Source organism: Notothenia coriiceps, unplaced genomic scaffold (genome assembly GCF_000735185.1).
Source record: "Notothenia coriiceps isolate Sejong01 unplaced genomic scaffold, NC01 NC01_scaffold00029156, whole genome shotgun sequence".
Lineage (NCBI taxonomy): Eukaryota > Metazoa > Chordata > Actinopteri > Perciformes > Nototheniidae > Notothenia > Notothenia coriiceps.
The window spans coordinates 49,179-64,301 of NW_011361857.1; the positions used below are offsets into that span (position 1 = coordinate 49,179).

Consider the following 15,123-nt stretch of genomic DNA (forward strand, 5'->3'; position numbering starts at 1 on the left):
CTACTAGACTCATACCAGAAAAGAACCTAAAATCCATAAAAAAGCAACAATAAACCCCTCGTAGTCCCTTAATGCAATTGTACCCTTTATTATATGACCCATACGACCCCCAAAAAACCGAAGTTCCCATACTCCTATTATCATTATATTCCGTATCTCAATATTATCGGAGATTAGATAAAATATAAATTCCATATTCGGATGACGAATCCTTACGATTGGATGCAACTTTAGTTACATTTCCATGACTTTTCCAAAACGTAGGGAAAAATATTGTTTTCCATAACTTTTCAAGGGCCTGGAATTAGCATTTTGCATTTTCATTACTTTTCCAGGTTTTTAATGACCGTAAGAACCCTGATTATTGAGGACAATATAAAGATATTATTGTTAAAGCTTGAAAGTTTGAAATGAATAAAAAAAGAATAGTGATTTCAGTCAAATGTTTGTCTCTATTTTTGGCAAATGAGGCGATGGTTTACCATGTTGACTATACACAATAGAGTCATATGTGTATTAGCAACATGATATCAATATTTCAGTTTTTAGATGTCACAGTTATCATAAGTAGCAGCTTATCACAACACCCCTAAAATATAGTAAGTAAACATCGAAATCAGTCAATCTAGAAATGTTGATTTGTGTGTTTGTGTGTTCATCATTTTTCAATCAATCAGGAAGTATACCTCAGTGCCATCTGCTGAAGTGAGCTGCCACTAGGAAGTGACATCATGAGGTCAGAGATGGTCTGCAGGAGGCGGTGGAAGGAGTGGGGGAGGGGATGAGCTGCCTCCCCGGCGATAACAATGTCTGACAGAGGATGTTCACAAACGCCAAGGTCTCTCTCCTGTAGGGTGAAGATGTGCACAATAAGAAAATGTAACAACAAAACAAAAGTAATGCTGCAGGTTGTTTTTGTCATTTAACCACTAATTACTGTGAGGGAAGCATTCTTCCTTTCTCCTAAGATATTTAACCTTAGTGCCTGTTGACGTTTACGACCAAACCCTGGCTCTGTTATCTCTCTTAAGGAATGGGAGGCTCCAGCTATCTTGATAAACCAGTTCAACTCTCAGTCAAAAAATGGTTTACGGCTGTGGGAACGCTGGCTTTCTAAGCTCCACAGATGTTTACGCCTCCCCCAATATGCTCATTAACTCTCTGTGAACTAGTTAAAAGGTCTATGGAGAGATAGGCTGATCAGAATTGACATGACAACCCACCCGTGCAGTCAGAACCTTTTGCTGCTGTGACTTGTGATATGAATTCTCCGGCCGTTTGACTTGTAATAAACATCATTGTTTGACATCAAAGCTCCAACTCTCCTCGTGTCTCTGAGTCCTGACTCTCCATTGCTGCAGAAGTGTCCCTTACAATTACCTGTTCCACATTTTCTTGCTTCCCCTTGTTCTCCTCGTCTTCGTCGTCCTCAGGTTCATACGGCGATGGGGTGAGAGATGCTACAAAATGCCAGAGGATGTCGTGCAGGGAGGTGGTCTGGATCACATTGCACAGCAGCCAGTTGAATGCCTGACACCAAGAAAAAAAAACATACCAATTAGTCTTCTTAGGATCCATAAACGATCTTGAGTCCAACTTGTCCATTAGCTAATTAAGTGTAATTGATTAACTACTGACAACTTAAAACTAATTGCACTGATTCCCTGCTGGATAGGGAACAACAATGAATACAAAGTAAATTGGAGATTCAGAGAAATATAGCAGCGTGTACCTCCATGGCAAACACCCTGCAGGCAGACTTCCTCAATGCGTGCCTCATGGCCACTTCCAGGCCCTCCAGGTCATGGTGCTGGATGACAAAAGCCAGAACAGGCCACTGGAAGTTCCTCTCCCCCTTACTGAGGGAGCCGTGGGCCGAGATCAGCCTGGACAGCTCAGGAGACGGGTGTCGTAACAGGGAAGATCCCACCTCTGTGTGGGGGGCAGAGCAGGTTAGTGTTGATGCTGTAAATCACTTATCATCAGTATTAGTTCTCTCATGGTCAAGTGTGTTTACCTGCATCACCACTATGGACCCTGCGTCTGGGAACAGCTTTGACCCGAGCTGGAGAGGGCGAGTGCTGCTTGTCATACTCGGATGCTACGACTGAGTAAGACCTCTGAAAGACTGTCCGTTTAGCCGTATCGCTGTCTGTGATCGGACTGGTCTCGAGACTAAGAAAAGAGAAATGAAAGACAGAAATAGACACGGTGATATGCCTTTAGCACAAAGATCATAAGTGCACAACTTAGAAACACTCATTTCATACCACAGTTTTCTTTGCTTGACAAAAACTATTTACTGGAGAATGGAGCAGCCAGGCTCTTTGCACTGTGCAACTAGTGTGATCATGATAAGGAGGCAAACAAAATGCTTGCTGTCAAGTTGAGGGAAAACAAGAGTCAAAGAACTAGCTATTAACAGAGAGTATATATGCATGACAATAAGGCATTATCTGCTCTAAGCATGGTGAAACAAAATCATATTATCTGCATTAATTATGGACTTTGGACTAAGATGCGTTACCTGGGGGGCATTGACTTCATGTTGTTCTCTGGTTCCTCGAACACATTTGGGCAGGCATCAGGTGTGACTGAAATATAAGGTGCAGGAACAGATGTTGAGCGCAGATACCTCATCTCATCTTGGAAGAGGTTTTCGTCTTGGTAGGCGCCAAAGTTCTCAGTGTGTTGCCTGAATGAATGAGAGGAAAGTGAGAGGGACTCAAATCATTATGCAAGCATGTGTTAATGTAGGGTTTTCTTATCTATATATGAAACAAGTGAGCTATTATCTACCTAGCTAGTGTCTGAAGGTAGAGGCAGCCAATTTTATTGGGGACTTCATCCGACACGCCCTCCTTGAGGCTGGGGAGCAGCTGGGAGTGCATGGGTCTGGTCGGGTGGTGGCACAGCATGCTGGGCTCGGCAGCGCTGCTGAGGGACAGCAGGAACAGAGCGTTTGCCCGAATCACCTGGTGGGCCTCCATAGTGGGCAGGGCCCTTGGCGTCTTCACCTGCAAGGGTTTCTTCCTGGATTGCTTCACCTGGTAGAAACATGTAGATTAGTTTTGATAATCTAAAAGAGTCAGTATGATACAAAAGGCTGAAGGGGTTTCAGGAACAGAGGGAAACACATTTAAAAAAGGTATAGTTCAGATTGATGGAGTGTAGTTGAATGAGGTATGTATACATGGTCAGTGTATTACCTACAGAAGATGGCAGTTGCTTCAACCCAAGTGCAACAAAATACATGTTAGACCCCTAAAAGAAAGGTCTACCATAAAATGTAATATAAAAAAAAGTATTCTAAATATACCGTACACTTAAATGTTATAAAATGTTTTGGATGGGCCTCTCTTTCAGTTGGCAAAAATACGCGCAGTCCACAGAAGTGAATTGCTTTGTGCTTCTCCCAACTCATAGCATGCCAATCGCCATCTACTAAAGACTATGAATAAGGACCTTATACCACCTCACTTCAAATAAACTGCACTATTTAGGCACTCAAACCTTGAAAAAGTAGGATACCTTTTCCCTGGCGGCAGTCTGTTTCTCTCTCAGGTATTTTTCCCGACAGCGATCACACACCAGGTACCAGGTGCTGCCTCCTATGCCTCCGTCTCCACAGTTCCCAGCCCAACCACCACAGAAGTGGCCAATGCTGTTATAGCCTTGGCCTCCAGCATAGCGGCCACAACCTGCCACGGAAAAATCAAGGTAAGATGTTTAAGACTCAGAGTACATTTTGGAAAATATATAATGACTGATGCCCTTAGAAAAAACAACAAGACTGTAACCAGAACTTCTGTTTCCTAACCTGGGTGAGCCTGTCTCATATGGTATGTGACGGGGTAAGGGTGAGACTCCCCGCACAGCTCACAGATGGTGTCTTTCTCCGGTCCTCCCATAGCCAGCTGTGCCATCTCTCCAAACAGATTTCCTCTCGGGCGCACATCTGCCTTGTCCCTCTTCTTCTTCTCCTTCTTTGTCTTCTTACCGTCTTTCTCATGTTCCTTCCTTTTAAGGATGGCACTTGACCCTGGGCTTGGGAAGATCATGTTCTGTGTCGCTGCATTGATGGTGGCCAAAGAAATGTCCTCCCAAAATGAGACCAGATGTTGTAACGTTAACGGTAGGATTGACTTCACCCTCATAACAGGATGAGAAGTGGTCTCATAGGAGGCGGCATCTCCTTTCCCCTCCTCACACTTTTCTGGCAGTGGAGGTTCTTTCAGCATGGACAGCACCTTGTTTTTGTTGATGCTTCCCATTTTGGAGATGTCTGGGCCATGTGGGGAAATATTAAACATGTTAAGTGCAGAAGAAATCTCTAAGGAGTGGCGGTTCTTTAGCTTGTTCTCCTTCTCCTCAGCAGCCTGTCCTCCCAGGGAGTTGCGGATGGGGGCGTGCTCTTTGGTTAAATCTGGGTTGAACTTGAGGAAGGACGAGCAGGCCATGGCATCGTGGACAATACCTTCATGCCACAGAAATGCTGCATAGACTGCTCGTGAACATTCAGCCACAGAGGGCGACATGGCCTGTTTGGCCGGCTCCGTGGCCCTCGATGCAGTCTCGCCTTTAAACAGAGGGCCAGATTTGTCCTTTTTAGGGCGCGCGTGGCGACTGGAGGTTTTGCGACTGACTTTGGGTGAAGCCCTGAGCTCTACTTCCTCTTTGACCGGAGCTTTGCCAATGCTGAAGTGCACCTTGTCTGATCCATTCTCAGCATTTTGAGCCTCCCCGTTCTCATCATTGCCATCCTCTGAGAGGAGAGCGCTAGAGGTGCACACCTCCACCACTTCACTGTGGAGGTTCTCCTGGGTCACATGTGGAGAAGGAACACGGTTCTCTGTGTTACTAATCAAATCTTGGTTTGGATCTTGGTTTGGGTCTTGGTTTGGATCTTGGTTTGGATCGTGGTTTGGGTCTTGGTTTGGATCTTGGTTTGGATCTTTAGGAGACAGTTTAGGTTTGGGAGAGGTCGACCTGCCTCTCAGTGGCTCTGTAAGTGGAACCTTCTTCTTTCTGAGTGTGTCCGGGTCCAGAGTGTAGGAATCTGATTTGGACCTCTCCCTAGGAGGGTCTAGGCGGGCTTTGGAGGAAGGTGAGAGGTTCTTGTCATGGTTGGCCGAAGACGAGTGCTGGGAAGAGATGCTGGAGGGACTGGACCTGCCTGAGGAGGATACACCCTTCTGTTTGGGAGAGGAGGAGCGAGAGCCTGGGTTTGGGGACTCGGCCCGAAGTCCTGGGGTCCTACCGTCTGCCTTCAGGGCCTGCAGAGTGTTGTGATTGGGCGAGTGGGAGCGGCTGTGAGAGTCTGACCTCAGTTTGGCCGTATCTGACCGCAGGATGAGGGCTTCGCTGGCAGAGAGCGCCTCCCCCGTCTTGCTCCTGCTCTGTTCGGACGAGCGGCCCCCCCGACCCTCCTGTTTGGGAGAGCGATTCTCCTGCCGGTGTTTGGAGGCCGGGGACATTGGCCGTGCACCGGGCATCAGGTTCCCTCTTTCACCTAGACATTAATAATGCAAACACGGTTACGACACAAAAGAGGACTGAACACTAAATCTGTGTTATGAGTGCTCCCAAATAATCCTAAGCACATTTTAAATCCGAGTGGAGAAGTATGTAATGTTAAAGTATAAGATAAAATGCAATGAGGGGCAGAATGACAGACAATGTAAGTCCAGAAGGGTGAATGATGTAATTCCTTGTAAAGCACATGATTGTACTTGCTTTGTGTTTCTCCAGCATCTTTTTCTGTCTATGAATGTTCCAGACAAACTCTGATATGAATGATAAGAAGTGGACCATGGGAAAGCTGATGAAAGATGGATTCCAGCCCAGTCCTTGGACCAATTCTACTAATATTGGATCTAGCTTTAGACTTTTAATATCAAGTCAATACTATTTAAGGACAACCTATTTTAAAACTAAACTCTAAATGCAAGCTCGTATGTTTTCGTTTGGCCATGTCCTATTGAGGGTCACAGTTTTTAAGGTCGACACTAACACAGATTAAAGATGTTTTGTCAGCATAGAGACACTCTGGTGTTTCTACCCACCCCTCTGTCCAGTCTGAGGGAGGCATGCTGTGATTACCCACCCTTTTGCCTTAGAGCGAGAGATGAGAGAGCAGTACCATGCCCAGCCACCGACACATTGCTTTTGCGCACTAGCTCGCGAGAAGCAAGGCGGCGTGATGAATCATCTACAGCGGAAAACAGTTGAGCAGGTAAACAAGGAGGGCATGACACGCAAGGGGGCCACCACAGAGAGGAAGAAAAGAAAGCACATAGAGGCAATGTCGTCAAGTTGAGAAGGTGAAAGAGAAAAACATGTTAAAGTGATGGGAAGATCGACAGGTAGGTAGAGAAACATGGAGAGCAACACTTACACAGAGAGAAAAGAAGTAACAGAGCCCTGGAGGTGTCATATCTCTTCATCTGTACCTTTATATGCCTTGTATAGAACTTAGGTGATCCATAGGGAGAGTGAAGGGTATATGCACAACAAGACGACAGGATCAGGATTATACATCACCTGCATATTATGAATGTATGCACACAAATGAAAATGTCTTTTTCCAGACACCTCCGGAGCTCCGTTAGAAATGGTAAGTAGTAAGTAAGTAGCAATACAATCGGACAAAGAGCTACACAGACAGAAAAAAGGTAATAAACAGATAATTGGGATCCCTTTCTTAGCTAAGCGTTATATTACATTTTGGAATTTTCTATTTGAACTAACCAGTGCGAGTGAAAGCTATTGTATGTATTATTTGAAATATGAATTAATGGCTGGTTTGAAGATTACATTTGCAGTGAAGCCTTGGGCTCGTTGAGACGGAGAATGAAATAAGTTGTTTTTTTAAGGATGGAAAATGCAGATCTGAAGCAGTGAGGAAGATGAGGAGGAAAATAATAAAAAAAGCTGATTTAACAAGATAGCAAGCAGAACAAAAAGCAAGTCAGCCTATCGCTTCAGCACAAGGCAAAAATATCCCTCAAGACATTCAGTCGAGTATTTAAGTTTGAAATCTTATCTCCAAAAACAAGTGAAAATGCCTCTCCATGCTTATTATTGAAAGGCAGGATCGCATCATTTGTTTTTTATAAGCAAGATTTAAACGTTAAATAACAGACATGTTGGCTTGTTGGGGATATTTCTGCAGCCTAGAACATAACTGCACTGTTATGCGTCACACATCGCTGCTGCCCTCCCCAGAAAACACATCAGATAGAATGAATACCGAACAAAATCAGGAAATCAAAAGCTAGGAGGGTAAGGACCAACACCTGTGCAAGCAAGCGCTGTCAGAAAGCAGGACAGACTTACTCAGAAGCTGTGGTTGTGGCTGAGACAGATGGGAGGGGGATTGTCCAAACACAAATGGGCTGTGGACAAGGGAGGAGGAGGGAGGAGGTTGGGCGGCTTGCTCAAATACGGAGGAAGAGGGAGCTTCTGAGAGGAAGGGCCCAGACTGAATGGTATTCAGTATGGCACTCAACCGGTCACCTGCAAACATGGAGACAGAGGATGGGGAGAAACTACAGCTTATACTAGGGTTTGAGGTTTCCAAAGAGGGGCAGGGTCATTCAGAGTTTACTTTTTATCAGTCATTCAGTTATCTCTCAGGACGCAACATATGTGCGAAATGGGAGGAGCTGCCATGGTCAAAGAAGTATGCTTGTTTTCTTCTATGGAAGAAGATTGGCAGGAGCACTTCCAAGACTTGGATTGGTATCCAAAAAGGTGGGACATGGGTCAAGAATCATCTGGTAAGACTTTGTGATATAAAAGTTGAAAAAGTATAATTCAAGGTTGATAAAAAATAGGGGGGAAGGGAGAAATGAACTACAACTCCCAATAAACTTTTGGAATTACATTTGCAAGATATAGGTTTTTAAATGACAAAAGAAGGAGACTTTGGAAACTTTAGACGGTCACAATGACACTACTGATTTCCTCAAGATATGAATAGCTGTTTGTATTGGGCAAAACAAGCGTAGAAGATACGTAAAGGAAATTTGTCAGATTAATGCAAAAGATGGGTCCGCCAAATAAAACATGTTCCTTATGTTGAAGCAGACATTTTTTATTTAGTTTCTGTGCTTTTCCTTATAAACGAATACTATTTTTCAATTGTTTTTACGCATTGTTGATATCATTACCGTTCAAAGAGTGGCTCCTCCCATTTTGCAATTTTATTTGGGGAAATTATTTATAAAAGGGAGGGGCATGAATTCATTTGAAGTCACTGTTTGGAAAAAGTGTGTTTCCTCTTCATAAGTTCCAAGAACATGGGAGAAATGTGAGCTTCCTCCATATACTGTTTATTGAGCTGACACTGAAACAGTAACCATTCAAAAGCTCTTGACACTACTGAGTAGCACTGTCGTTTTTGAACTGGCCATTTCATCAATCGTAGGAGCTGGAAATGGGAGGCTGCTTGGGTGAAGGCGGGATGGGGAAATTAACCTCCATGGCTGAATGTTGAAGCCGGAGAGACCTGTCAATAAGGTTGAATTGCTCAAAGAGCTTTGCCACACATCCATTAAGCTGACCAGTCTGAAGGTGATCTATCTATAATGCTGTCTCAACGCGTGAGCGGGGGCGATCACCTTGACATTGCATCTGGTAGCAAGCTGTAGACAGGGCACAGGATACATGTGCTTGCCCACAAACATTTGAGGTTTCATAATGAAAAGACACAGCACTTTATGGCCTTATTCTGTAGTGAATGCAAAAACGTGTCACTCAAATGGGATAGAGTTGTGTTTATTCAATTGACTTCTTTTATACTTCATCCCAATGATGCATTCAGAAAGCCAAGCGAGAATGCAACCAAGAAGCATTTGAGACAGATTGCTCAAACAACCTCGGAAAAGTTGGCGTTAAAAAGAAGAAAGATAAACTGTAAATCCATCTATCCCTCCATGTAGCCACACAAAGCTGATACATAGCCAAAGAGACACTGAAATGATGCATCTAGTTGTATTAAAGCAACAGGAAAATGTGCATAGAAAGCTTAACAGCATGTTAACAGCACCAGAACAATAACTTTGTGTTATCTGAACAACCATGCTTCTCTGATTAGAGTCAGGCCAGCCTCCTCTTTCCAGCAGAGAGGAAGAGGTAAGCCATTGAAAGACAATTGACAAAGCATCAGCATTAAGTTCAGTCAGAAAAGACACAGACACATCGGGGCAGACGTGTTTTGATGGAGTTTCGGATCGGAGGAGTTCATTCAGGTGATTCTTTAGTAATCAACCTTATTTAAGAAAACAAGGCTTTCGTAAATAATAAAATGTTTTCAAAGTGACTAAATTAAGGCAATAAAGAAAGCGTAAAGGATAAAGATACAGACACAAAGTGTCTAACTTAACAGAGCCCAGAGAGGTCAAAATGAACAGAAGCACACCGACTGGCCCATGCAAAAAGACACAGGCATATTATGCCCCACATCGCAGATATTTAAGGCATAAAATAGCAGCAAGAAACACAATAAAAAGCATGCAGAAATAAGAGATGATAGATCGGGGATTGGTGGAGATTTTAAGGAGAATGACCCATACAAGGTCACATACCTATTAAATGTGCCGTCAGATATTGTGGAGATCAAGTGATTTTTGATAGGATTTGATATTGTGAAATAATTGCATGACGTAAAATGGTGAAAATATCTAGAAATATACAACTAAAATGGGTTAGTGCATGGAAGAACTTGTAAAAAAAAGTCTTAGATCAAAGCATGGGGAAAAGTCAGATAGAGTATCTCAGAATAAAGCAGGGAATAAGGAAGAAAAAAGGTGCAGAGTGAAGTCAGAGGTGAGGTTTACTTTAGTAATAACAAAACATCCAAACCAAAAAAGTATTTGACTCCAACCTGAGGACTCAAAATATCCCAATTGAAATGTGCAGCATAAAGCAAAGTGGATGTGAAAGCAAAGTGAGATGCAGATTAAGGATGTGTTAAAGACAATGATTTTGTTTAAAAATAAAAAGTTGACCTTACCTTTGTTGTTGGAGATGCCGTAGTCAAAGCCCTGCGCTCCGTTTGAAGCTGCGGCTCTGTTGAAGGCCTGCACAGAGAAAGGGCTGGGAGGAGGGGTCTGGGCCCCTTGCTCAAGCAGTGCTTGTTCTAAAAAAAAGGAACAGAGTCAATGATGTCATCTTATTATTTATCACATTTTGAGGTTTGAACATTTCCCTCCATTGAGTGCGACTTACCGTCCTCGTGGCGAAGGTACTGATTCCCACCGCGGTCTCTGGCCAATGACCAGGCCTCGCCTTCATCGCTCTCACAGAACTCCACTACACTGTTCTTATCCAGCTGCACCCAGGTCCCCTCTGAGTTGACCACCTGATACACAAACAACACTCTTTATCCATACTCACACACTGAACACCATGTCACACACACAGTACATTTGCACACATGACACAAACTCTACAGTAGATCATTAACATGCAAACATTCAATTCATCTGCTTGACACGTACAAAAATCCACAGCAGTAGATCACATGAATTAGATTTTTTTGCATCAGCAGACACTGCGGGACAAAACTGATGTAGCTCAAATAAAATACAAACTTACTCTAAGAAAGGGGTAGCTTATTGAAAGGTAAATGCATGAGGTTGTTTTGTCTCAATTCCCTGAAGTATTATCATTTTTGAAAAAAGAAACAGACAGACGGAAGTATTAGTATGTGCAGTCTGCACCTCTCAGATCTCAGACAGGGCATTCCAGTACAGCTCAGAGAGGAAACTATTGAACAGCATGACACACCACAGCAGCCAATGAGAAGTCATATCCATTAGGGAGAGGAGGCCCCCCGACTCATCACCACGCAAACGACAATTTCAAAAGTACCAAAGTCATTGAAAGGATTGTTAGAAGTGCAAGAAAGACAAGGCACAGAAAAGGCTCCAGCATTTTGTGATCAGACTTCCACTGAGAAGACTCGGTGCAGCGGAGTATGACACCCTGAAACTGCAATGGATTCATAGACAAACTGAAATGAGTGAGTCAGGAAGCACGCAATGCTGCAGCCGCAGGAGTTGATAAGCCCTCAACGAGAGGAAAGATTCACAACACACACCCACACCCAGAAGCACCTGATGTATTTCCCTTAGAAAGAGAGGTTACATTCTTTACATTGACAATCATTTCAGTTTAGGACAAAGAGGAAACTCTGATTTATGAGAGTGAAGGCCAAAGTGTACTCACATTAGCTATATTACATTATGTTATCCAAACAGACTGGTTTATTCAACTAGCCACAAAAAAAAACACATTTCATTATTTGGGGTGAGTGCGTACCTCGCCTATGGCCTTGACCTTGTTGCCAAGAACTAACATTCCAATGGGGATACCCCTAAGGTTTGGGCAGCTTCTGATGTTGTGACCAGAGGGGCCGGTCTTCACTACCTTATAAAGCCCCGGGCCGCCGCCCTGCCCTGCCCTGTTCTGCACCCGAGAGGGGGCCTCGTGGGAAGGGCAGCTGCTCACCTCCTTTACGTTCTCCTCCGATTGGCCCCTGACCTCCTGCAAGAGGTGAGAGAATGGATTAGGGCCAAGGAACAAGAACAGGAGGAGGTTCAGACTGCTAAGTCCTAAGATACTGTGGTGAAGAGCCACTGGTAGAAGTATATGAACCAACGCTGTATGTATAAGTTAAATCTCAGACCCTATTAATTTTCTCCGATCAAGCTATTTAAGTGGATGTGTGACTTCATGGCCTTTAAGCAATGACATTTAACATGGCTTTCTTTGTGATAGTCAGTCGAAGAGATTGATAGCACTCTCATAATCAAATAAAAATGAAGCTATAGTCAGCAGCTGGTTATCTTAATTCAGCAAAAACAGCCATCTTTGATAAATTATTAATTTGATCTCATATTAAAAAGACATATTTTATGAACATGAACCGTATCTTAAATCTACTTGTTACTCTTTCTAAAAAGAATATATAGTCCAAGCCACAACCTGAAATTGTAACACTTCAGTTTTTTCATATATTAATCGAACAAGATATAATATCGTGCTGATTGGTTTAATTTATAAGTGCTGGTGGATTTTGTTACAGGCGAGAGTGAGGCTAACTGTTCTCCCCGTTTCAACCTTTATGCTAAGCTAAGCTAACGGGCTGCATGTTTATAGTTTCAGTACAGACGTGACAATGGTATCAATCTTATCATGTAACTCTCAGCAGATAGGAAATAAGCCTATTTCCCAACAGTTTAAAAGAATCCTTTAAACTCCTTTAAGAGGCTAAGTCATGCTAAATGGAGATACTCTTGTTTTACAATTACAAGACATCACGTCATGATATAGATGGCTGAAAAACGATATGGACTTTCATCCTAAAGAGCAGTTAGTGATATCCCAAAAATACAATTATCACCCACATATTGAAAATGCATGTATGCTACATACATTTGAAAAGCTTCAAAATTGTAATGATGCAGTTAAATAACCAATAGGTAAGTACTTCAAACAGTCTATGGGGAGGCATGCTATGAAACACAAGGATACAGGACTATCGATGACAAGCCTTTCAAAACAAGGTCTCATGCAACAGACAGGACATTAGTATATTAAACCCCATGCAACACACAAGCTAAAGCAGTAATTACTTAAACAATGTGATCACTGCACTTGGTCTATGGGACAGTAGTAGCCACGGATACTATTACTGATACTGTGTCGTCAAAATAAAACAAAACAGACAACCATGCAACTGTGGATTGACCTCTTAAGCCTTATTGCAACACTTTGGGAAGACTACACAGTCACAAGGGGGTGACTAAAGTGACAGTTACATGATCAGCTATGGGGCAGTCAAGCTATGTGTCCCTTTTCCATACAACTCACCTGTGGCGGGAAAATAGTTAAGGGAGTCCATGACAAATAGCCGATATCCCTGACTCCTTGGCTAGCGTTAAAGACATTCTGAGCAACAGATCGTGAGACAGTCAAGAAACAGTAGACGACTCGAGGCAGGAGAGAAAACAGTATGGGGGAAGGAGCTTGTGTATTTTTTTTTGGAAGAGAGAACACTTTTTGGCTTGGCTCCTCTGCATTTCAGTATCAGAGCTTATTTGACAACAAGGAGAAGAGAGGACAGAATCTGATGGGCCAGTTAGTGAAATTGTGGAGCACCCAAAAAAGGGGCCAAAAGGACTGTAAATACATTCGTACACACTTAACAATAAGTGTAAGATCAAATGCATTACAAAAATATGTAAAACCCATTTGAAGGGGCAGAAAATAAAACTGAAAGTTCACTCCAAACACCATACGGTGGTTATTTACAAATCCATGACCATTTGAAAATACACATAAGAGAAGAAACTTCCAAAAAAATTCCCCACTTGGATGATGTAGTGTGTCATGCTGTTCAGACAGACCTTACATGGAAGCCTCTAAGCACCTAAAGCATCCCAATCAGAGCAGTAGAGGTACAATTTCCCATTTAAACTTTTTGGTGACCAGTGATTGCTTCATGACAGAAAACCACCTGGATATTAACATATTTCAGATACTTCCGCTGCATATTCATGGGTCAAATGATCACATTCTATTTTGATTCTGTTGCATTTTTGGTAGTTTTTGTGCCATGGAGCAAAATGTAAGACAAACCCTTTTATTCACATGCTGTGCTTTGAGGTTGCTTATGAGTGAGGGGCAATGAGGGAAAGAGGACTGAACAGTGCAGACTAACCAACTTCACCACAGGATGAAATTGCTCTTTTTATACCTTTTACCTCGTCTGTCATTTCTGCATTGGGGCTCGCATCAATGCACTAAACATAAACTAAAAGTGCTGTGTCCTGAAGACAAAGCGGTTACTCTATGGTCAACTGCTTTATGAGTATTGCATGCAAGCTCCCAGCTGCTGTTCCTTTGTACAGTGCGTTAGTCAAATTGTCATAGTCAGCATTGCTCATAGAGATGTTTCATGCAAGAGAACACCCCAAGAAGTATTAGATGTTTGGTTATTTGTTACTCTGATGAGGTTCTCAAAGCCACATGCTTCAAGTACATTTGGGGAGTAGGTGCCAAAAGCGAAGAGAATCTCTGAGCTTTTCCCCAAATGAACAGCACAGGAGCCTCTGTCATTATTAAAGTGCTCAGCAGGCCTTCTTCTACTTACGTCGGCTGGGACCAGTAGGCTCCGGCCCAGGTGCTGGTTAAAGGAGAGGCACCAGGCTTCAGTGTACCCGTTCATGCTGGGAACATACTTCTTTACTGTTTCATCATTGAGCCTGAGCCACACACCATCATCGTTATGGATCTACGGGAAGACAAGCAGCAGAGAAGAGCCATGCCGTCCTGTTACTATGGAAACAGGATAGACAGTGCCCTCACACACACACACACTTGTATAAACACAGACACACTCAACACTTCAGAGGTGGCAGAAAAGTCTTAAATCACATTAGATGACAGAAAATGCAAGTGCATTTAAGACATTTAAGAAATGTCACTAGTGCTGCTACCAAAGGGAGGGAGTGCAGATGTTGTGCAAGACTGAAAAATATAAAGACTATGTCTGCATTAAAGTGCTGTAATTTTATTTTGGAGTTATATGCATCACATCCTTTGGATTTATGTTGCACAACTTCGTATAGCGTCAAATGCCTTGCAAGAGTATGAAGCAAATTAAAGTTAAGAGCAACACATTTATACGCTTTGAAAGAAAGAAGTTATCATTATTTAGAGAGGTAATAACACATAATACACAGAAGCCACCAAGCAGGACTCAAAACTCCCTAGAAGTAGCATTCCAGACAAAAAAAATGTGAATAATAAAACACTAATAATAGTATCCTAACTGATTTAAAGAAGAAGCTACAAGGAAATAGAATAAAAGTGGAAGTGCTTCAGGTAGTATATGAAATTACTTATATTCTGCCTGGTCTAGAGTCAATTACCTCGTCAATGAAAGTGATGGTGCCATTGACATGCACTATGCCTATCTGTTCACTCTGCAGGGAGGGGTGACTACGCACACGCAGGCCTGCGCTGTCCTTGGACACAAATTTGCGGACCTGAGAGAAGCAGAGGGGAGATGGAGACTGTGAGCGGCAGGAGCAAAGAATAAAAAGAAAA

The 15,123-nt window shown here is 42.8% G+C and overlaps 1 protein-coding gene across 1 annotated transcript in view; it reads right to left on the reverse strand.

Annotated features, from left to right (window-relative positions):
• The window catches only part of mycbp2 (MYC binding protein 2), a 68,250-nt gene that overhangs the window by 8,276 nt on the left and 44,851 nt on the right, over positions 1-15,123 (reverse strand). Inside the window, exons 39-51 of the mRNA XM_010786394.1 lie at positions 14,946-15,062; positions 14,165-14,305; positions 11,329-11,553; positions 10,234-10,366; positions 10,019-10,144; positions 3,821-5,512; positions 3,532-3,701; positions 2,800-3,047; positions 2,528-2,695; positions 2,018-2,175; positions 1,733-1,932; positions 1,381-1,530; positions 687-847 (exon numbers count right to left, since the gene is read on the reverse strand). Coding sequence (XP_010784696.1) covers positions 687-847; positions 1,381-1,530; positions 1,733-1,932; positions 2,018-2,175; positions 2,528-2,695; positions 2,800-3,047; positions 3,532-3,701; positions 3,821-5,512; positions 10,019-10,144; positions 10,234-10,366; positions 11,329-11,553; positions 14,165-14,305; positions 14,946-15,062 — 3,689 coding nt within the window. The remainder of the gene's footprint in view (positions 1-686; positions 848-1,380; positions 1,531-1,732; positions 1,933-2,017; positions 2,176-2,527; positions 2,696-2,799; positions 3,048-3,531; positions 3,702-3,820; positions 5,513-10,018; positions 10,145-10,233; positions 10,367-11,328; positions 11,554-14,164; positions 14,306-14,945; positions 15,063-15,123) is intronic.